This window comes from Marmota monax, unplaced genomic scaffold, assembly GCF_021218885.2.
Source record: "Marmota monax isolate L192 unplaced genomic scaffold, Marmota_monax_Labrador192_F-V1.1 WCK01_AAM20220418_F8-fsc00020, whole genome shotgun sequence".
Taxonomy (NCBI): Eukaryota; Metazoa; Chordata; class Mammalia; order Rodentia; family Sciuridae; genus Marmota; species Marmota monax.
Genome location: NW_026692912.1, coordinates 398,853 through 421,057, shown reverse-complemented (window position 1 = coordinate 421,057; position 22,205 = coordinate 398,853). Strand labels below are relative to the sequence as shown.

At 42.9% G+C, this 22,205-nt stretch overlaps 1 protein-coding gene across 3 annotated transcripts in view; it reads left to right on the top strand.

Annotated features, from left to right (window-relative positions):
• The window catches only part of Abca1 (ATP binding cassette subfamily A member 1), a 134,909-nt gene that overhangs the window by 63,002 nt on the left and 49,702 nt on the right, over nt 1-22,205 (top strand). For all 3 annotated transcript variants that reach the window (XM_046451511.2, XM_046451512.2, XM_058581593.1), the window contains 8 exons: nt 6,241-6,333; nt 10,791-11,031; nt 13,326-13,465; nt 13,795-13,911; nt 17,656-17,853; nt 18,542-18,747; nt 19,321-19,497; nt 20,917-21,139. In XM_046451511.2, the coding sequence (XP_046307467.1) occupies nt 6,241-6,333; nt 10,791-11,031; nt 13,326-13,465; nt 13,795-13,911; nt 17,656-17,853; nt 18,542-18,747; nt 19,321-19,497; nt 20,917-21,139 (1,395 nt within the window). The remainder of the gene's footprint in view (nt 1-6,240; nt 6,334-10,790; nt 11,032-13,325; nt 13,466-13,794; nt 13,912-17,655; nt 17,854-18,541; nt 18,748-19,320; nt 19,498-20,916; nt 21,140-22,205) is intronic.

Genomic DNA, 22,205 nt, shown 5'->3' with positions numbered 1-22,205 from the left:
TATATGCACACTTACATCTCACTTTATTTAGTAGCGGAGTTTCTGAAAAATTGGGATGTGGATATGATTTTGTAAATTGAAAATAGTTTTCGATTGCATTTTAATTTCATGGATGTTCTGTCCTCTATTTATATTTGTGTGACTTCTAATGCATTGGCAATATTCTTTTCCAGTTTTCATTTTATGTAGTGGTAATCTGTAAACAAGTTCCTTCATTCAGCCAACATTTATTGAGTCCTAATCAGTGCTGTACATGGGGCCGGGGAGGCAGTGGTGTGGAAATATAGCTCTCTCTGAATTTCTGTTCTGTGGGACAGACTAGGAAACGAGCCCATGCTGTGTAGGGCCACCGGGGCTCAGCTAGGCGCTGTACAGGGCCTCTTAACCCAGCTGCAAAGGATCAGGAAAGAAGCATCCTCTACTTAGGCACCTGAAGAGTAGATCTTAGCTGGGTAAGGAACAGGGAATAGAATGTTCCAGGCAAGGACCTGGTATACACATGGGTCCAGAGGGAGAGGGGAGAGGGGAGAGAAGGTGGCTTTCATGGGGAGCTGCACATGAGAATGAAGAAGATGTAGCTAGGGAAAGCTTGTAGCCAGGGGAAGGTGGCACATGGCAGTTTGAAGCAGGACTGGCACCAGCCCATCTATCACCTCATCGAGGTACTCTTCCCTTCCTTTTAACTTTTCTTCTGCCCCCATTTGCTGGGTGCCTGGCTCTGATACTTAGGTGATGTGTCAACGGCCCTAAAATAAAATATCCACTCAAAATATAAAGCAAAATCGACTTTGCTAGGTTATTGCCTTCTTCCACTTTTCAATCTTCAATGACTTAACTGTTAAGCTAGTGAGGATAGGAAGAATATAATGAAGTCAGTGGTGAGACCCAGGAAGGATGGAGCACAGTGGCCTTTGTCATGTTGGGGCATGGTCATCCTATTAGTAAATGTTATTCTGTTGTGATGAACATATTTTGAAGAAGCGGGTGTGGATTTTTGAGTAATACAATAAGCATTTGTGTTTTATTCCCCTGAAGATATTATGGTGTTTAGTTATAATGTAAATATATTAGATAATATACGAATTCCTGTTAGCACAGGAAGTATAGTCCATACATAAAGGTCCTGTTCCCCCTAATCCCCTTTCTTTACTCCATACAAGAAAATCATTTGCCTCCTGTGCACAGTGAGACCCCATGCATGAGTTCATAGCGTAGAGAATGTTTTTGGTTAGGAAAAAATAACAGGAGGAATTTCAAGTTGTGAATTATTGACCAGAGCACTTTGAGAATATGATTTGGCATGCTTTGTCCCCTTTGTCAAGGAGGAGTGTGTGCCACAGACCACAGTTAAGAGTGGGTGCCGACATGATTCTCGGATTTTGTTTTGTAATCTAGTTTCAAGGCTTGAGTTAATTCCTGGGGTTAAATTTTCTTCAAGGAGCCCGGCTGTCTTTCAGGTCTGATGTGTGCTCAGGCCAACATATATTCTTTACCCTTCCTGCGTTCCTATCCAAGCATCTTCCTTCTGTTAGCCTTTCATTGAATTAAAAATCAGGAAATATTTTAAACCTATAAAACAGTATAGAGAATAATATAAAGAATACCCTTAGATTACCATTCATCATTTTGTCACCCTTGCTTCAGATTCTGTTCAAGATAACATGGTAGATTCAGCTGATTCCACCTGTATATATCCCTGTCTCTTTCTTCAGAGAGAATCCCTGTCTGAGCTGCATGTTTTCATACTTCATTCCATATGTACTTACATTCTGTCAATAGTAGATAAAACCTTGGCTTGCATGCATTCACATTGGGTAAATGTGATATTGATCTGCCCTGCCACTGGTCCTTTTTATTAAATATTATCTTTTTGAGATTTATCAGTGTTGATAGATGTAGCATCTGCCTCATTTTATCGGTTGCATGGTATCCCATTTTTATTCTAAAAAAAATAAATCCATTCTTCTAATCTTCAGTTTGTTTTCTTAGGTGTCTTTGTTTATGTATCTTTTGTGTATCTATTGTTTATGGTATCTTTTGATGTACAGTTTTTACTTTTAAAATGTGGATTCATTTTTTTTTCTTTTTGGTTGGGGTTTTTAATATTTTGTTTAAGAAATTCTTCCTTTCCCCAACTTCATAAGTTTATTATCTAATAGTTTTTCCTATATATTTTGAACTTTTCACTTTTACTTTTACCTCTTTAATCTAACCAAGAATTTATTTTTGAATAGGAATGTGAGATGAAAAATATTTTAATTTCTCTTGTACAAATAGCCAGTTGACGCAGCAGTAGTTATTGAATAGCTTATCCTTGCCCTGTCAGTTTGTAGCATTCATTTTGATGATTTGTGTCAGCCTCTTCTCTGTATTTTATAGTGTCCAGGCACAGAAAAGTAAAGTGAAGTCTTGAGCAAAATATCTGAATAATCCCAGCTTGAAATTTGAATTTTGTCAACCCATGCCTCTATAGGTAGCTCCAATTAGCACACCTTTAAACATGGAAATTTGCATGTATTGTCACTACTGTTGAAGAATACTGAGCATTTTTTCTTAAACAAGCAATTAGTGTAAAAGGATCCTTATAATGGTGTTGACTGCTCTACCTCATTATTTATGGATAGGCTCAGACAGTTCCTTTGTTTAGAGACCAGAATCAAAATCAGTCCATCAAACAAGCCAACAGAGCAAAGTACAGACTAGTGACAATAAAACCGTATCATAGGACATGGTTTCCATAAAGGTCTGACGTCGACAGCAGATTTAGTGAGGTTCTTGTGTTGATATCCATGGTCAGTTACACTCCTGGGTTGAACAGTCATGTAGTAGGTCTGCTGTGTGCATGGAGTGTGCTGAATTATGGTACTTTTAAAATGAGCATAAGTTAAGGCATTCAAATAAAATCCTTGAAGAAAAATCATTACCTATGAAAATGTAAATGTAGATGGAGAAAACAAAGTCTGAGAGTGACAGGAAGTGCTCACTGATAATACCCTTTCGGGGACAGATGCCTGGTACTGGTGATAGTGGGCCAGTATTGGGTCTGAGGTTTTCAAACATCTTTTGTGTTTGGTGACTTGTACACCTAATTGGCATGACACATATGGTGGGACCATCTTGGAGTCTCCTCAGGGCCAGGTGGGCTGACAACCTTTTCTTTACTGCTTCACAGTTCAAAGCAGATGGTGGTGTGGAATGCACAAATCCCACAGTCATGCAAAAAGCACTCTGAAGGAGAGGCTCTGTGAACGTTGTCCAATGCTGTGTGTTAGTGGTGCACATGGATATACACAGAAATGAAGGTGTGTGTTTGTGCGTGTATATATGATTAGGTAATGAGTTGTCTGTCAGGGTTTCAATAGAAATGTTAACTTCAATTCAGGGCAGTGTGTGTGTGGGATATATGTATATGTATATATATGGTACATATGTGTATATGTATATCATATATATGTATATTATATATATGTATATATTATATATAGTATATATCTCTGTGTGTTTATATAGAGAGACTCATATAGATAATGTTAAGTGCATGAAATGTGAAATATTTTTTCCAGTTAACATCATCTTTTCTTCATAGTTTGGCACACACCGAATAAAAGACAAGGGCTACAGCAGAGAGGAAGGCATTTTAGCCCCAGCCTGTGGTAATTAGGGTGAGGATATCTAACTTTGCAGTGAGGAGTGTTTGTAATTTTAGAAATAGCACGTTGGTATGTGTTTGATGTGCTGTGGGATGATAACTCTTGTTCTCTGCATGGTGTAGGGAGAGTATCCTAACAGGAAAAAAGGCCTAGTTAAGAAACAGAGGAAGGATTTGTTTTTTGAAGAACTGGAAAAGTCAGCCTGCAGATAGGACCCTGCCAGTCTTGACAGTAATTTGTGTGCGTGTGTGTGGGTATCTGTCTGTCTGTCTATTGGGGGAAGGTACTGGGAGATTGAATCCAGAGGCTCTCTACCACCGAGCCACACCCCCAGCCCTTTTAATTTTATTTTGAGACAGGGCCTTCATAAGTTGCCCAGGCTGGCCTTGAACTTGTGATCCTCCTGCTTCAGCCTCCTGAGTTACAGGCCTACACCATCACTCCTGCTCCACGGCAATAAACTTTTGAAGAAGGAAAGAAAAAGGCAGGAGATGAAATTGTTTATAATTGAGAGGACTTAATATGTGCCAGACAGTGTACAAGGTGCTGTGTACATATCCTCTAATTCTGTGTTCCTGAAAACACTGTGATGCATGCACAGCATTGTTAGCTCTGCTATACAGTTGGGAATATGGAAGGACAGGGAATTCAAGTCATTTACTCAGGGTTCTGTGGCCACCCCAGATCCCCATGACCTGAGAATAGGAGACAGGGGTGAGTGACAAGAAAGAAGTATAAGAATCTTACTTCCATTCACACTTGATAAAAGAAATGGATCACCTACCACATTACAGATTACACTTAAAAGTCTCAAATTTTTACCTTAAGTGAATTTGGCATATTTTGTTTTGTCCTGGTTTGCTTTGGTTTTGCTCTACAATCCTGAACATTCATCATCCTGTAGACCTCCTGGTAAACATTTTACCTCCTGTCGCTTCCAATTAAGATTTCTCCATTTGTAAGAGTTTCCCTCACTGCAAGTTTTTTTGGAGGTTCAACTTGCAGTGTGATAATCTCCAGTTAGGAAGTGAACCTAAAGGGGGAAAGTGAAAACAAAACACCCCACTGTTTCTGCTCATGACTTACTCCCTCTGGAAGGAACAATCGTGGATGCCATCTGCGAGCGGCTGCAGAGAGACCTCCCTGCGTGGAGCAGTTGTGGGAGATGTTAGGGCCCTCTGGGGACTGAGTCTGGGAACACTGGGACTCTCATGAATAAGCCATTCCACAGGAGTCCCTGCATCGGGCTGGAAAAGTTCTTACAAGAGAACTATTAGGCACATTTTTTCCAGAAATGTACAGTCAGGATTGTGCTTGGATATTATGGTGATTAAGATGATAGTAACCCAACCCTCTGCACTTGGAGATCTTCTTAAAAGAACACAACCCAGGATGCTCTTTCTCATAGTCCACTTCTAGCCATATTCTGTGTGGTCGACATTATAAGTTCACAGCAATGTCTGATAGGACAAATGTCCTCCTGATTCAACCTTCTCTAGAGGGTGTCTGATATGATATCAAATAAAATGAGGCCCATAGAAACACCAGGGAGAGGTACGTTTTCCCTGGAGAGTTTTTCTTTCCTCTTTAACAAATGAGAAAGATGAAATTGACCTAATATCTTTTTTTATTTGGATGCCTAAAAACTCACAACCAATCTGAAGCTTCTCAACTACAGCTATTCTGGCTTCAGAATCTGTGCATTATTGTTCTTTCTTTTTTCTTTTCTTTTCTTTCTTTCTTTTCTTTTTTGTGGTACCAGGGATTGAACACAAGTGTGCTTGACAGCCACATCCCGACCCTTTTTATTTTGAGACCAGGTCTTGCTAAGTTGTTTAGGGCCTTGCTGAGTTGCTAAGGTTGGCCTTGAACTTGTTATCCTACTGCCTCAGCCTTCCAAGCCTCTGGGATTACAGGTGTGTGTGCCACCATGCCTGGCTGTGTTCTTTCTTTAGCATAAGCTTGCTGCTCTGACTTATCTTTCCCTTGAACCTAATTAGTTATTTTCTTGTATTTACCCTGGTCATAGATAACAGCAACTAAATGAATTAGTAAACATAAAGCTTTGACTCAAACTAGACATAAAACAAGTGTTCTACTTTGAATTTCCAGCGTTACAGTGCTGACTTGAAGAGAGCAAAAAGAGACAATTGCTTCTTCCCCCATTTTGACAGCTTTAAGCTTTACATTTTCTTCCTTTTCTGTGAGACACCACACACTTGCTTCTCAAGGCCATTCCCACATGTGTGTCTTGTAGAATCGTGACTTGGGACATTGTGATCAGAGCACGGTCACACACACTCACGCGATTTTTATCCATTGCACGTTTGATAGCTCTTTTATTCTATATATTTCCGCAGCATTTACAACCATTTATCAAAGAATTAGAAATTCTTATCTGAAGAAAAAAAAGTCACACAGACATACAACTAGAATAATTGTTGTGTCCCTTTTTTTTTTTTTTGGTTAGGAGTTGGTTTCTTATTCTTTAATTCAGGATTGGGCATGGTTTTAATTAACTTGTTTATTTTCAATAGAGATTTCAGGCTTCCATTTGAACTTAGGAACAAAGCGTTGTTTTTCATTCCAGACAGGACTGAACTCTACATCTCCCTTCCCAAGCAAGCAGCTGGCCGAAGCCACCAGGACTCTGCTGGATAGTCTCGGGAGTCTGGCCCAAGAGGTAAGTGGTGCCTTCCTAGCACCAGCAAGTGGACCATCCACTGTGGTCAGTTCCAAGTTTGGCTAAGAGGGTCCTTTAGATTGGAATATCATGTTAGATGCCTTAGTGTCAATTTTAGAAATATAAGTGATCAAAAAGCATCATCTGTTTTAATCTTCTTACTTTAGAGAAGAAGAAACCAAGACTCACTGATATCTCAGAACTAATTAGTGGCTAAAGGGTCCATAACTAGTCTTGAACCCACCCCCTTATCCCCTACCCCGTTCCCTCAGTCCCTGATAGTCACACACTTGTGAAGAGAATTCTCTTCTACCTGCTTTTGTCTGACCAGAAACTTCTCTATCTCTACACTGTGTATTCAGTAGCAAGATCCTTCAGTCATTTTATCAAAATGTGTTTGCTAATAATGAGATCATGAGCTATCTCTAATCCAGCTCTTTCCCTTATAAAATATGGCCTCTGAGCTTCAACTTGGGGAATATGGTCTCTTAAGGAACATTTAGTTGATTTGGCCTTTTAGGTCCACACATTGACAGATGTGTCAGAGTAATCTTTGTCCTCGGACCATAGGGCCTATAGATGTTGCAAAATATTTAACCCTTCTTCTGATTCTCAGTTTCTGACTCCCAGGCTCAGTTCAAGTTAGATTGGGCAAGGAGGAGCTGTTTGGAGCCATCATGCCTAGTGGCTGAGCTGGGCAGTGGTCATCAACAATGTAGGCTTTAATGTATAGGACATAGGAAAAGAGTAATATGTGGAGACATTTTTTTCAAACTTGATCCGGTCTTGTTTTTAGCTGTCTTTGACTCATTTTTAAAAATACTTGGACCATTTTTTCAAATATCATGATTTATGTTTTCAGACAACAGCAGAATTGCATGTTCATTGTGGAAAATACAGAAAACCCCGAGTTACCACATGCCAACCCTTTAATGTATGTCTTTCTTTTAATTCTGCCCATGTGTCTCTGACAGCAGAGGCTTGGCTTTCGGAGCAGCCTCCTTTTAGGAGCACCTCTCTTCCCACTTGTTATTTGTACTTTGGTTATGAAGGCTGGTGACCTTTGGCTAGGTGGAAAGGCTGTGCCATCTGGGGCTCTTCCAGGAGACAGAAAGAGAAAGAGAAACTGCTTTGCAAGCCTCAGCTGTTTCCCCAGGGCCCTCCTGATGGACGTGGACATGCCCTGCTTTGCTCTGGCAGGTTCCTTCACAGCCCTCCTCTACCCTGTTCATTCCTGTCCGTAGAGAAAGCAGAGCAGGGGTAGTAACAGGGAGGCTGCCTCGAAACTCAGGGTTTGTTAACAGTTGTTTTCATTTACATCACTGGCCCTAGTTTTTGTCTAGGGTAAAAAAAATAGTTGAAAACACATAATGTTCCCGTTGCTGATGTGGTGTCAACAGCCGACAATGTGCATTTCCCTTGGCAACTGCTTCCTGGGCTCTGCTTGCTCTGGTCTAGGATAAGTGAGGGGCACCTGCTTCTCTTAATAGAACACCTTCAAATCACTTTGATCACAAGTTATTCATTGTCTAACTTGCTATTTCTGTGAGACAAATGGGAAGAAGATAAAAAATGCACTTCTGTGTTTGGTCAGTGTTTGGAAAGAAGGTTAGTTATTTTCACCAAAACACCAGCTTTGAAAGAAAAAAAAAAAAGAAAAAGGGATCCTGCATATTTTGAAGATCTGCTTTGGTTCAGGCATTTTTACTTTATTTCCCTGGATGATCTGCATGACAAATGTTAGGTGGATTTTTTTTTTTTTTTTTGGTACTAGGGATTGAATCCAGGGGCGCCTAGCCACTGAGCCACATCCTCAGCCTTTTTTATATTTTATTTAGAGACTGTGTCTCACTGAGTTGCATAGGGCCTTGCTAAGTTGCTGAGGAGGGCTTTGAACTCGAAATCCTCCTGCCTCAGCCTCCCGATCTGCTGAGATTACAAGTGTGCACCACCACGAGCAGCATCAGGTGGATCTTCCTGTACCCATTATACAGTTATGGAACCGAGGCTCAGAAAAATGAGGCAACTTTCCCAAAGTCGCCCAGTGAGTTAATTTCAAAAGTGAAATTTGAATCCAGGATTGTTGGATTCCAAAGCTCATGTTCTCATTTGTTCCTTTCTATTTCAATAATTTGTCACAAACCTTGATAGTAACTAAGATGGAAAGGAGACTCTTCAAAGAAAGAAGATATTCATTAGCAGACTTGGCAGTTGGGGGACTTTAGGAGTGAGACGTGTTGGGACTGACGTGAATTTCACACCTGGATGATGGGGAAGGTGTGCTGGACAAGAATGAGAAAGCAGGACAGAGAAGTGGTGTCTGAGACACCCGCACAGTACCAGTCAGGGGCTTGGCATTGCTAGATGTTGAGGACTCAGTAGTGAACACAGTAACTTCTCTGTCCTCAGGGGTTTGCATGGGGTGGGAGACAGAAATAATCAGGTCAGTGTGCAGTGTGACAGCAGGGATATGTGCAAGAAGATAAATCAGGGTAAGGGGCATAGAGAGCGATGAGGTGCCATCTGAAAGGGAGTGATGAGGATGGGTGGGGGGACTATCTGCAGGAAGAAGAGCAGATGCTAAGTACCTTGACTCCAGGGCATGCTTAAGCCCTTAGGGACCTGTTTAAAGACCAGGAAGGAGATCAGTGGGGTTAGAAAAACATGAGCTAGTGGGAGCATGACCAGAGATGAGATGATAGAAGCAGTTGGGATTTTCACCACTCGAGATGGGAAGCCAGTGGAGGGTTTGGAGCAGAGGGGGCTGTGGTGTGACCTGGGGTTTATAGACTTGTTTACACTCTGACTGCCAGTCTGAGAAGAAACTGGGGCTGGGGCAAGGAAGAATGAACACCTTGCAATGGATTGAGAAAGGAGGAAGTTGGTGGCTCGTTCATTCACTTGGGATGGTTATTAAACACTGTCAGATACTATTGCCATCTGTGGGCTGGAGGACGAGTGGCCACCCTCCCTGTGAGTCAGCAGGTAGAGGAGAATGAGCAGGAGTCTGCCCCTAAGGCAATGCTGGGAAAAACCGACAGTTTGGAATAACTCAATAGTTACTCCATCTTTGTCTCCAAAGGTGTGCTGGCTTTTTGTGGGAAGCATTTTTGTTCTTGAGGTTGGGAGGTGGCAGTGAGGCAGCCTGTGGAAAGCTCAGATTCCTTGTAATTTTAAAAATCCCTAGGGATGGTCCATCGACTGACAAAGGGAAAGGTAGCCTCTCCCTGACTATGTGTCCCATACAGGTTATGAAAAGGTAAAGCAAGGAATAGCTGTTCCCCTAATTGTGTTCTTGGGGGATATACTAGATGCTCCCTCTATGGAGAGAAATCTTTGTGACATCTGACCTACCCTGGAGAAGCTGGTTCCCATCTGGAGGCAGAAGGTAGTCTAGGAGCTACCATGTCCTAGACTGTATTACTCACAGGAACCAGCAGCCTCAGAAAGGTAGAAAAACTGGGCAAATGGAGTTCTTCAGGGTGGGTGGGATCCTGCAGCCTCTCCCACTGTTCTCCACAGCGCAGTCTTCCCAGGTGGGGAGAACATACAGTGACCTTTCAATGAGTTAGGAGTTTATTAATGATTTATTGTGAAATATGTGGAAATACAAAGTACTCCATATAGCAGTTGGGCCAAGAACCCCATGAGGTGCTGGAGTACATTTGCATGTGAGACCAGACACTGGCTATGTCGCTGATGCTTATTGACTAAGTCTCAGTCACAGCCCCTGACTGCCTAGCGCTTCTGACTCATCCTGTTTGGGACTTTTCTGTGCAATTATTCCTTACCAGGCTGTTTTATCTTTGTTGTCTTGATGAGAAGTTGGGTCCTCAGAGACATGCAATGACTTTTCTAAGGCTGTAAACCAGTGAGGGTTGTAGCTAGGATTCAGACTCAGATCCCCCGCCTTAAACTTTTTCCATTGCCTATCACGTAACTGAGACCAGGATAGGGAACTTCATGCCCTCCCAGAAGAGGGCTCCTCATTTCCTCACTGAGTCAGCAGCCAACGACGGGACTCAGCCAATGATGGGACTCATCCACCGTCAGGAGTAGCGGTTTAAAGAAAGCGTTTTCTGCTATAAGTCATCCTAGGGGCTCCATTAATTTCTCTGTTTCTCCAACTTTAATGGGCATTTTAATGGGTCATTGCTTGGGTATCTGGTAAAAATTCAAGTGTGAATTCTGCTGCGGTGCAGAGGGGTCTTGTAATCTGCATTTCAAATAGTCCAATGCAGATGCTGCTGATTCTAGGGCCACAGACAAGGTAGGAAAGTTCTAGCAAGCCCATCACAAGGCTTTGAGATGATGTCAGACAACATATGTTCTGGGACATGGATTTTAAGAGGTCAAGAGAATAAAGTGTTTCTTTCTCTTCTCTGTCCCCAACCCTGGCTGTGCCCTTGGCTTGCCTTCCCCTTCCCTCTCCTCTTCCTGCCTGTCCCTGACATCAGCTGTTCAGCATGAGGAGCTGGAGTGACATGCGACAGGAGGTGATGTTTCTGACCAACGTGAACAGCTCCAGCTCTTCCACCCAGATATACCAGGCTGTGTCCCGCATCGTCTGTGGCCATCCAGAGGGCGGGGGGCTGAAGATCAAGTCTCTGAACTGGTATGAGGACAACAACTACAAAGCCCTCTTTGGAGGCAATGGCACTGAGGAAGATGCTGACACTTTCTATGACAACTCTACAAGTGAGTGTCTGTGCCACCCAAAGCCTGTCCCCACTCCTCACGTTTACCTTGGTCTCTGTAGCAGCCTTTGACATTGACGTGTCTGGTTTCTCCTAATGAGCTCAGGAAGGAATCTTTTCTTAGACCAGCTCATTTCCCCTAGTTCTTTGAATGGGGCCTGACACATCTTAGGTGCACAGTGGTGTTAATCAAAACCACCCAAAACCAGTCTCCCTAGCTTTCTGGAGGATGTTGGAAGGTGGCTCCCAGAGTAATCATGATGAGATGCTGGCAGAAAGAAAATTCAATATGATCTCACTTACTTGTAGAATCTTTGAAAATCAAACTCATGAAAGAGTAGAATGGAAGCTGCCAGAGCCTGGGTGTGGAGGAATGGCAAATGTTGGCCAAAGGGTACAAAGTTTCAGTTTTATGCAAGATGAATTTATGCAAGATGAATATATTCTGGAGAACTAATATCTAGTAGGGTGACTATAGTTCATAACACTGTGGTGTATACTTAAAATTTACTTTGAGAATTGATCTTAAATATTCTCACCACACACACACACACACACACACACTCTCAAGATAACTAAGTGAGGTGTGGATAACAAGCTGAATTGTGGTAATTGCTTCACAGTGTATGCATATATTCATATATCAGGTTGTATGCCTTAAATATATACCATTTTTGTTAATCAATTATACTTTGTTAAAGCTGAAAAGAATTTTTTTTAAAAAGGATGAGATGATGGTCTTTTATCATTATTATTACAAATATTACCTTTGAGTTATGCTTTATAGTAAAAACCAAAAAAATCAACCACAGTAATAGCCGTAACAATAATTATACAGAATCTAACATGTAGGCAAAATTTCTTATGCATCATGCCTTCTTTGTAAATTATCTCATTTCACCCTCACAATAACCCTGCAGGGAAGGTTCTATAACCCTGCATTTCACAGGCTCAGAGAGGTTGTGACTTGGTCAAAACCACATCATAGCTAATTCAAAAGAGCTGGGATCCAAGCCCAAACTCTCCTGGCTCTGGGCCTTTTCCTGTAAACCACACTGCTTTTAAAATACCTGTTGGCATGTGTGTACCATCACACTTGGGCCGTTTGATCTGCTGTTTGTTTTGCGTCCGCAGCCACAGGCAGTGTTAAAGAACTTTGTAACTCCATATCTGCTTGCCACACTCGGGCAGTTTTATGGGGATGTGAGTCTTGCACCAGGGGCAGCAGGGATCCAGTGTTAGTTTTCAACAATGGCATCCTTTTCTCTGAAAACATGAAGCAACTGAGCCTTTCTCCATTTCCAGCCACTGGTGTGTCTTTCAGACAGTGAGTGAGACAACTTTTTGTGCATTACTGTAACACTAGAACCTTCTATTCTTCTCTGGAGTAAAACACTCCAGACAGTTGCAAGTTGCTTTACCAGCCCTAAAGAATGGTATTAAAACTGCTTTATGAAACACCACGGCCTCTTCTCTCCCAGCCTGCAAATCAACTCAGGAGAGGATTCATTTGTGCAATAGTTGTAATTGGGAGAGTATCCTCTCCATAAAAAATTCTGGGGCTGAGTATGCAGCTCAGCAGTAGAGCACTTGCTTAGCATGTGCGTGACCATGAGATGGGATCCCCAGCATACCAATTCTATTATCTTTGAAGCATATAGAAGTTACTTGGTATCACAAAACCAAAATGAAAACGAAAACAAATTGAAAAACCCAGAATGAACTTTTTAAAAAATGTCAGAGATAAACCCCATTGGTCTGTTACAACTTTGGATTTTTCAGTTTGGGGTTTTTATAAATGTCAGCATACTTGTGATGAGGTCTGTTAATTAAAGGGATGATTTTGGCTTTTCTTTGAAAACTAAAGTCTGAATTCAGGCCTCTGGTTGCTCGTTGGGAATCTTGTTTATTTTCAGTGAAAATAGAGTTCAAGGGCTGGCATGAGAGTATGATTCTAGAGTTATGAGGTCTTGTACATGGTAAAAACATTTTTCTAGATCCGCACAGTTGTATGTTACAAGAAGCTCTGATTATTTACAAAACATCATTTTAGAGGCTTTACTGAAAATGTCTCAGATAATCCTCCCCACATCTCTACCAAGTAGCTGTTATGAAGTCTATTTTTTTACAGAGTATCAAACTGAGACTCAGACAAGTAACATTATGTTTATGTGACTGTTACATGGTAGTGCTGGGATTTGAATCCATGACTGTCTTTCTCATTCCCAAACCTTTGTAAATTCCTACCAGTATATGACCAGGTATACGAATGAGTATCTTCTATCATCTTTGTAGCTCCTTATTGCAATGATTTGATGAAGAATTTGGAGTCTAGTCCTCTTTCCCGCATCATTTGGAAAGCTCTCAAGCCTCTGCTTGTTGGGAAGATTCTGTATACACCTGACACTCCGGCCACGAGGCAGGTTATGGCAGAGGTAAGCTGCCCAGACCCAAGACTCCCTCCCCAGAGTTCTGTTAGAATTAGGGGCAAAAATAATAAAGGTGGGTTCAGATGGAGTGTGCATATGCTCTTGGCCTCTGGGACTTTTAAATAGTGGAAACCTCAAGTCCGATCCAGCCCACAGCTGTGTGGGGACCAGCTCCCCAAGCCTAGGTATTTGAATGATAGCTTCAGGCAGGCACTCCTTGGGGATGAGAGAGGACTGGGCAGGGGCTGCTATGATGGAATGTCTTTTTAGTGAGCACTCCCTCACCATCTCTGCTTCTCCTCTTCTGTGGCCCCTGGCTCCCTACCTGACTCCAGGTGAACAAGACCTTCCAGGAGTTGGCTGTGTTCCATGACCTGGAAGGCATGTGGGAAGAGCTCAGCCCCAAGATCTGGACCTTCATGGAGAACAGCCAAGAAATGGACCTTGTTCGGGTGAGTGTCCCTCTGATTGCTTTGTGCCTGGCTTGATCCTGGAGAGGTGAGTTTTCGGTCATTTTGCCAGAAGCCACTGAGATGAGAATTATTTCATCGGTTGAGATGTAGTGAGCATAGCTCAATCCACAGGGCTGTCCCCCATCCAGAAGCAGAGGCCACAGTGTAGCGATAACTCTGTGCACTTCAGCATCAATGCCTCGGGTGGTCAAATACCTGTTTCCTAAAAAATGTAGAAAGGACTGATGTTGGGAAATAGTTTGGTGATTGCGGGACCCTATTTTCATTTCTGGCTTCATTCACTGGAGGTAGGTCTTGGAAGGAGGTGTGGGAGCAAAAGCGTCATCTGACATGCAGACTTGCTGGAGATGCTGGTCCCTGAGGTGCTGCATGAGTGCAGAACTGCCACTGCTGCGTGGAACAGGAATTGCACTTAATGCTTCCGAGCCCCTTGAAGGAGATAAGTGCTCTGGAGACAATTAGATTGAAAAGCAGAGCAGCCCAAGAAGAACAGAATGTCTGCTTTGCTTGAGCCCGAGAGTCATTTAATCATATCATCCCTGCCTTGGGCTGAGTCAGAATCTGTGGATTATTTCCTGTTCCATGGTGAGGGAGTATGCTTCTTATTGTCTCTGCTGCCTTTAAGAGGCAAAGGAGACTCTTGCCAGTTTGCTTGTTTTGCACCTCATTGACCCGAGGGGCGTGGGGTTTTGGAAGCTGTACCCATCTGGAGGGAACTCCTTTGAAGTTTAGAACTATCCCCTTGAGGGCAGGTTACTAAGGAAGAAGCATCCTGTGATGGAGAAACCCAAACCTCCTGTGCTGCACTAATCCTGTCACACATGTGCAAAATTCTTATATTGGGGCCTTTGAAAACATGGGACTCGAGTGAGAAAAACATGAACAATGATTGATATGGGCTGATACTGAATAACAGGAATAGCTCATGTCCCTTAAGCATAGCTCTCTGTTGGGCTTCAGTCCATCTCCTAAAAGGGAGTCACATGATCTATCCACCAGCAGTGCTGTAGAGCTAAGCGTGGTCTCAAGAGTTCTTCTCCCTGGTCTTCTTCTTGGAATTTATATTTCTATTAGTTGGACTTGTTCTCTCTGGTCTCAGAATGATAAAGAGCCCAGTTGAAGGGATTCCATGAGCTTTAATTTGGGGGGTAGGTAGATGTTTCCCTGCTCTTAAATTGATAGTTTGCCTTGGAATCTCCAACTGCTTGTAAGCTCCCAGTTCTTAAGGCAAAAGACCCTTGTATACACGATGGTGGTCATGTTGGCATTTGGGGTAAGGTCTGCCCTGCCCAGTGTAGCTTCTTAAGGCAGTATGGCCAGAGAGGGCAGCATGACCAGAGGGATGTGCCCAGTGAGATTACCATGTAGCAGCAGATCTGGGGACTTGAGAGGATCAGGAGCTCTAAGGGCAGCTTCAGAAATATGACCAGGAGAATCTAAGATGTGTGATAGGAAGCAGGGGAGTGGAGGCTGGAGAGAAAGGCATAGTATGCCTTGGAGGGCCTTGTGTGTTATGCTCTGGATCTTTAAGCTTGCGGGGGGCAGTTATGAAAGGATTTTAAGCAAGTAGAGACATAGATGAATTATTCTGATATGACATGGATTGAATAGGCAAGATGGGAGGATGGGTAAACACGAGGGCAGTGTCTGTGCAAGTGAGTGGCCAAGGCATAGATAGAGAGGGAGGCCTGCTGACTGCTTGGTTGAGGGACTAGGATGATTCTTGATTTCTGGCAGGCTGGTGGGAATGTCCAGCAGGCTGCTGGCTGCTGGGATCACAGTGCAGGAGGGCAGCTGGACTATGGACACTGACTTGGAAGTTGTCAGTCTGTGGGTTGGAATCACTGGAACCTTGTCCAGTGGCTTTCTTCTCTGGACTTAAGGAGTGTTTCTTTAACTTCACAAGCATGGGATTCTCAGTCTTCAGCACCTCCTGCAGCCTGGCCTCTGGTACATGAGTCAGTGCCTGAGGCTTCTGCTTCTGCTGGGGTAGCTCTTCTCTTTCTGTGGTCTCTGGCTCTGTCTGCTCCTATTACATCACCCTGTAGATCAGGAGGTACTTCTCTTTGTTGAGTGCCAGCAACCTTTGATGCTGATTTGCTCTTTACTGAGCTGCCCTTGGCATTTCATCTCCAGGCCCTGGTATGTCTCTGCCTATGCTCCAAGGGCACTCTTAAGTCTCCTGGTCCTCTCAAGCTCCCAGAACTATTACATGGTCAGTGATGTCACTGGGCACATCACTCTGCTCTTGCCATCCTCCTTGGCCATATTGCTTTAAGAAGCCACATCTAATAGGGCAGGCCTCACCCCAAAATGCCATATCCCTTTACTCTACTCTTATTTGTCTCATGCATCCAAATAAAGTAGTTTCAGAATTGCCTCTGTGCACTTCTGGGAGGTACAGTTTTGTATCTGTTTGCAAAAATAAGTACTAATCTTTACTGATGACAGCATAAATTGTTATTCCTTATTGAAAACAATTTTGAATGAAGGTTTCAAAAACCATGCCATCCATGTACCTCCATTTCATATACCCTCAGGGATGTATCCTACAGAAATCATTTTAAAGACGTCACCATAGGAAAGAAAATATTATTGCTGTAATAATTGCTATTGCAAGAAATCAGAAATAGACTAAATGTTCAGAAGTTCAGGAATAGTTAATGAAATTACAGTATATGTACTCTGTAAAATCATTATGATGTGACAGACACCAGGGCCTGGAAATGAAGGGCCACAGAGGAAAAGCTTATAATGTTAGTGAAAATAAGATTGACTTTCAAAGGTAGTTTTCAGACCCTCGGAGAGCCAGTCCAGTCCAAGCCAGGGCTTCCTCTTCCCTCTTGAAGCTGTGTTGAAAGCTGCGAATCTTTGCCAAGCTTACAACTGCTTTATTTTCCTGGCCGCAGACCTCTGCAGACCTCTGCAGACCTCTGCTCCAGCCCTGCTTGGATGTGGGTCTGCTGTCTGAGCACCAGATTGACTTACCCCTCTCCTTCACACTGACCCACACAAGCAACCAACTGGTGAGGGAGGAATAAGGAATGGAAAATGGGTCTCCTTCGCATCATGAACCATATATTGCTGAGATTGGAAAAGACTGCATTTGTTTTAACCAGCATCGTCCCCCACCCCCATCCACTAAATTAAGCAATAAAAGTGGGCTTAGTGTAGATTTAGGGGTTTTATTTGGGTAATCAGACTAGTCCTCAAAAGAAGAAGGTATTCAATAAAATGGGTGCACTAGAATCAGAGGACTTTGCTACTTATTAACTGTGTCTTTATATGAGAGACAATTTCCCTGAACCCGAGCTTTCCCCTGTGTGAAATGGGGAGTATTAAAAAGTTACCTCCTTCATGGAGCTATGTGAGATGTAAAGTATATAAGTCACTCAGCATTGTCTTGCTATCTCCATTGTTACAGTTAATATTGGAGGCCTGAGCTGTTAGGTACAGTGGGAAGCATGTGGACTGTGAATTCAGACTGATCTGACTTTGAGTCAGCCCCATGCCTATTAGCATGATGACCCAGCTGTGGTTAAGATCATTATTTTTAAACTTCAGTCTTCTCTCCTGTAAAATGGGGACACCATAACATACCTCAAACATTTTTTTGAAGTCACACAGAGAGACAGTGTATATGCCAGGGTTTGGTGCATTATGTAAGTGTTCATCCAGATGTAGTTGTAGATCACCACTCATACGTTCCCTCTGGAATGGCAGACGCTGTTGGATAGCAGAAGCAATGACCGCTTCTGGGAACAGCAGTTGGACGGCTTAGATTGGACAGCCCAAGACATCGTGGCATTTCTGGCCAAGTACCCAGAGGATGTCCAGTCTGCCAATGGCTCTGTGTACACCTGGAGAGAAGCTTTCAACGAGACCAACAGGGCAATCCAGACCATATCTCGCTTCATGGAGGTGAGGATCTGTTGTGTGTATCATTTAGAAAAAGCTTATGGCTCTTTTCTTTGATGTGTTGTAATAAAGTCAGAGGCAGGAGGAAAGCTTTGAGTTGGTGTCCAGACCCATTTCCAGCAGTATCCCCCAAGCCTAACAGTTTGGGGTACAAAAGACATTCTATAAATGTTGGTTAAGTCCAGCTTTATTCTTGTGTGGATTCAAGTGTTTCCATCCATTTTCTTCTAGGTTTCCTGGCATCCGTAATGGCAGTAAAAATATTTCCTTAAAAAAATCATTATTTTTGAAAGATAGCTGAGCTTTAATTAGGGACAGATTAAATATTAGAAATATAATCCTGAAAATTATGGCATATTGTAGGGATGAATAAAGAGTTTTGGGGATCTGTTTAGTTGGTTATTACTATGACTCAACAGAGGAAATAAGATATAATGATTGCTTCAACTTCTGTTCCCCCACAAAAATCAATATAAGTAACTTTTCTCCAGATTCTTCCAGCATTTCTCTTAAATGTCAGTTAAAAACGAAAAGACCCATTCTTGGTTAAGACTGGAAAAGTACTTTAGAGAGGTTAGATCGTGAGGGTTTAAGTCACGCAATCAGTTCTTGCCTCTCGGGGTGGGGTCTGCCTGGGCTACTGCTTGCTTCCTGGCCCCCAGTGTTCTCATGAAGCCTGTTTTTCCATCAGTGTGTCAACCTGAACAAGCTGGAACCCATACCCACAGAGGTCCGGCTCATCAACAAGTCCATGGAGCTGCTGGATGAGAGGAAGTTCTGGGCTGGTATCGTGTTCACAGGAATCGCTCCAGGCAGTGCTGAGCTGCCCCATCACGTCAAGTACAAAATCCGAATGGACATTGACAATGTGGAGAGAACAAACAAAATCAAGGATGGGTAAGTTGAATCCCATAACACTAGCCCAGTCTCGGGGAAGTCAAGACAGCTGTTATGTCTAGAGCTTCTTTATTTGAATTAATAATTTAGTAGAAATTTCAAGGGAAAAAAAAATCACTGGTTACAGTATGGTACATTCATTGCTGGGGGCTATGATTTCGGAGGTCATAAAATATTAGTAACTTTTGATTCAGCATTTCCACTCAAGAGAACTAATCTCAAGAAATTAAGATAACAGAAGAAAAGGAAAAAAAGCCTTTAGGTTCTTCATGCTAACAGTGTTCATTTTTCTGAAAAGGATCAAACAACCAATAAGAAGGAAATGGTTAAGTAAATTTTGGCTTATCCACTCAATGCAGTGTTAGGCACTAAATGGAAGGTGGATAAAAACCAAAGTAGTCTGTTTATTTTGCTTGTGTCTATTTAAAAATATGTGTACATATTGACTGAAACCAGAAATTAAGTTATGGAAATAAAAAGAGTGGCTTGACAAAGGTGGTGGGATTGTGGGGGATGGGATTTTCTTATTGGAGGTTTCTGAGCAATGTTCAATCACCTGTGGTTTGGTTTTAGGTACTGGGATCCAGGTCCTCGGGCTGACCCCTTTGAGGATATGCGGTACGTCTGGGGGGGCTTCGCCTACTTGCAAGATGTGGTGGAGCAGGCAATCATCAGGGTACTGACGGGCACTGAGAAGAAAACTGGTGTCTATGTGCAGCAGATGCCTTACCCCTGTTACGTCGATGACATGTAAGTTACCAGCAAACTACCAGCTTTATTTGAATATTCAGTTAACTCTGTTCCAGGTAGAGAGAAAGAGAGAGAGAGAGAGAGAGAGAGAGAGAGAGAGAGAGAGAGAGAGAGAGAGAGAGAGAGAGAGAGAGAAAGTGAAAATAACTAGCCAGATATAAGTGGTCAGTAATTCCATTCACATGGCAGAGAGACACATATGTACACACACTTAGTAATCCTCCTTCCTTTGTCATCTGTGGTTTCCAGCACTTCTGTTTTTTGTACTCTTTTTTTACACTTTTGGTCAAAAATTTACCCAATTTGCAAAATTTGTCATGACAAACACATGCAAATACATATACGCACATCCTCCCAAATTCAGAATGGCAGATCTGTAAAAGCAGATTTCCTGTGAATTTGTCTGCTTCCTCTGAATGATTGTTGCACCACATTTTGAAACAATGCATGTGAGACTGAACAAAACCTATTTATCTTAGACTTTTTAGATAGTCTTTTAGCACTTAGTCACTATGCAGCCAAGTTCTCATTATGGGAACTGTGCCCTGGGAGCTAATGATTTCTCATAAAGAATGGGCAGAGGTAGATGTAGTTATTGCAGGCATCTCAAATATGTCAAGTCTCCAAATTCTGGATAGTTTCTTATTCTGTGGTGTGTGTGTGTGTGTGTGTGTGTGTGTGTGAAGGAGCAGTATTCCTCTTCTGCATTTGCTCTCTCTTGCATTGAACTACCCATTTCCTTGTATAATGAACTCTAGCTTTTCCAGGCCACTAGAAATTCTGTTTTTTTTTTTTTTAACCTGAAATGATTTGATAGAATTTTTCAAAGGAAGACTTTTCCAAAGAGCCCTACACCAAGGCTTACTTTAGGAAGGATGTCTTAGGATGAGGGTACTGGAGTTCAGAGGTACTAAGGGCCTTTGCCTATGGTCATGAGTAAGTTCATAAGCAGTACAGAGGGGATTTGAGCCTCAGCTTTTGGGATCCAAAATCTGTGCCCCCTTACTTTGTAGCACTGTATTTCCTGTGCTAGTTTGGAATCTGAAATGTTACTGACAAGAGCCACTGGAAATGCTTCCCTGCAGTGTGTTGAGAATTAAACTAAGCAAGTCAGTCGTGAGATGACCTTGGAGATTCTGAACCTCTGTCAGAGATTGAGTTGGGATTTTATTTTTTAGCTTTAGCTTAACACCATCTCACAGCTATCAAGTTACTAAAGCAAGTCTCCAAAGAAATTTGGGTTGGCAATACTTCATTAGCCTAGCTTTTATCTCTATGTCAAACCTGTATATATTGGAGTCTAGGGGCCTGCCCCAAGTGGTCCAAATGCGGTGCTTCTCTAGCATACAGGCTCAGAGGCCTTGGCCTGTGGCTCACACCTGTCTCTTATTCTTCCCTGCTCCTCCTTGCTACCTTTAGCTTCCTGCGGGTAATGAGCCGCTCAATGCCCCTCTTCATGACGCTGGCCTGGATCTACTCTGTGGCTGTGATCATCAAGGGCATTGTGTATGAGAAGGAGGCGAGGCTGAAGGAGACCATGCGGATCATGGGCCTGGACAATGGCATCCTCTGGTTTAGCTGGTTCATCAGTAGCCTCATCCCTCTACTCGTGAGTGCCAGCCTGCTAGTGGTCATCTTGAAGGTGAGGCTGCTTCACTGCTCTTCCTGGCCAGGGAACTCCCAAACAGCCCAGTATGAGCTAAAGGAGGGGAAGAATAAAAGCCAAAACTCTAGGAGGGAAGGGGGAGCCTTACCTGCCATCCTCTCATCTTAGTGTTAGAGAAAGGGAGGTCCAGAGAGGGTCAGTGACTTGCCAGGGTCCACCTAGACGATTAGTAGCTAAGGTGTACCAGAACCCAGGACAGGCAAACATCTAACCACACCCACTGTCTGTTTTACAGTGTAGCTGTGCCTTTCCTTAGATGTATTAGGTGGTGATTTGAGCCACTGAAAATACTTCTCTGCAATGTGATGAGAATTAAACTAAGGGAGTCAGTCGTGAGATGACCTTGGAGATACTGAATTTCTGTCAGAGATTGAGTTGGGATTTTATTTTTTAGCTTTGAAGTAGCCCACCTTTAGCTTAACACTTAAACTCTTACTGAATTTATAAAACCAATAATCAGAAGGACAACTGTTGGTGCAGTTAAGGTTGTCTGGAAGCAGAGGCTGAGACAGAGTATGGCACATGGGAATTCATTAGGGATCAACAGCTGTGGAAGAGATGAAGCCTGAAGAATTGGCAGAGGGAGGAGTGGAGCTGTGATGCGGGGCCAGTGTCATGGGGCACTCTGGGGGGGCATCCAGATGCAGGCATCCTGCACTGAGCCGAAGTGTCCGGTTCTTTAGCTTACCCATGATGTTACTCATTGGATATGGGCCACCCTGGGCAGGCTGTGCCCCAGGGCCAGGTGGCTCTCTCTAGCTGTGACAAACCCAGAGATGCTGACACCTGGAGGCCACCTTGTGACAGCCAGATAATAAACCCTCCCTTCAAACTGACTGGGCAGTGCCGTTCTGTGTTTGTCCCATACACTAACGTACTTCCCAGTTTTCTTTCTCCATACTTATTTATATAATGATATATCATGTAAAATTAAATGTTTGTAAAGAGTGGGGAGTGCAACGGGACAGGAACTAACATTCACTATAACACTGACTACTGTCTGTTATGCATAAGTAGCTACTGACACCAGACATTGTTTAAA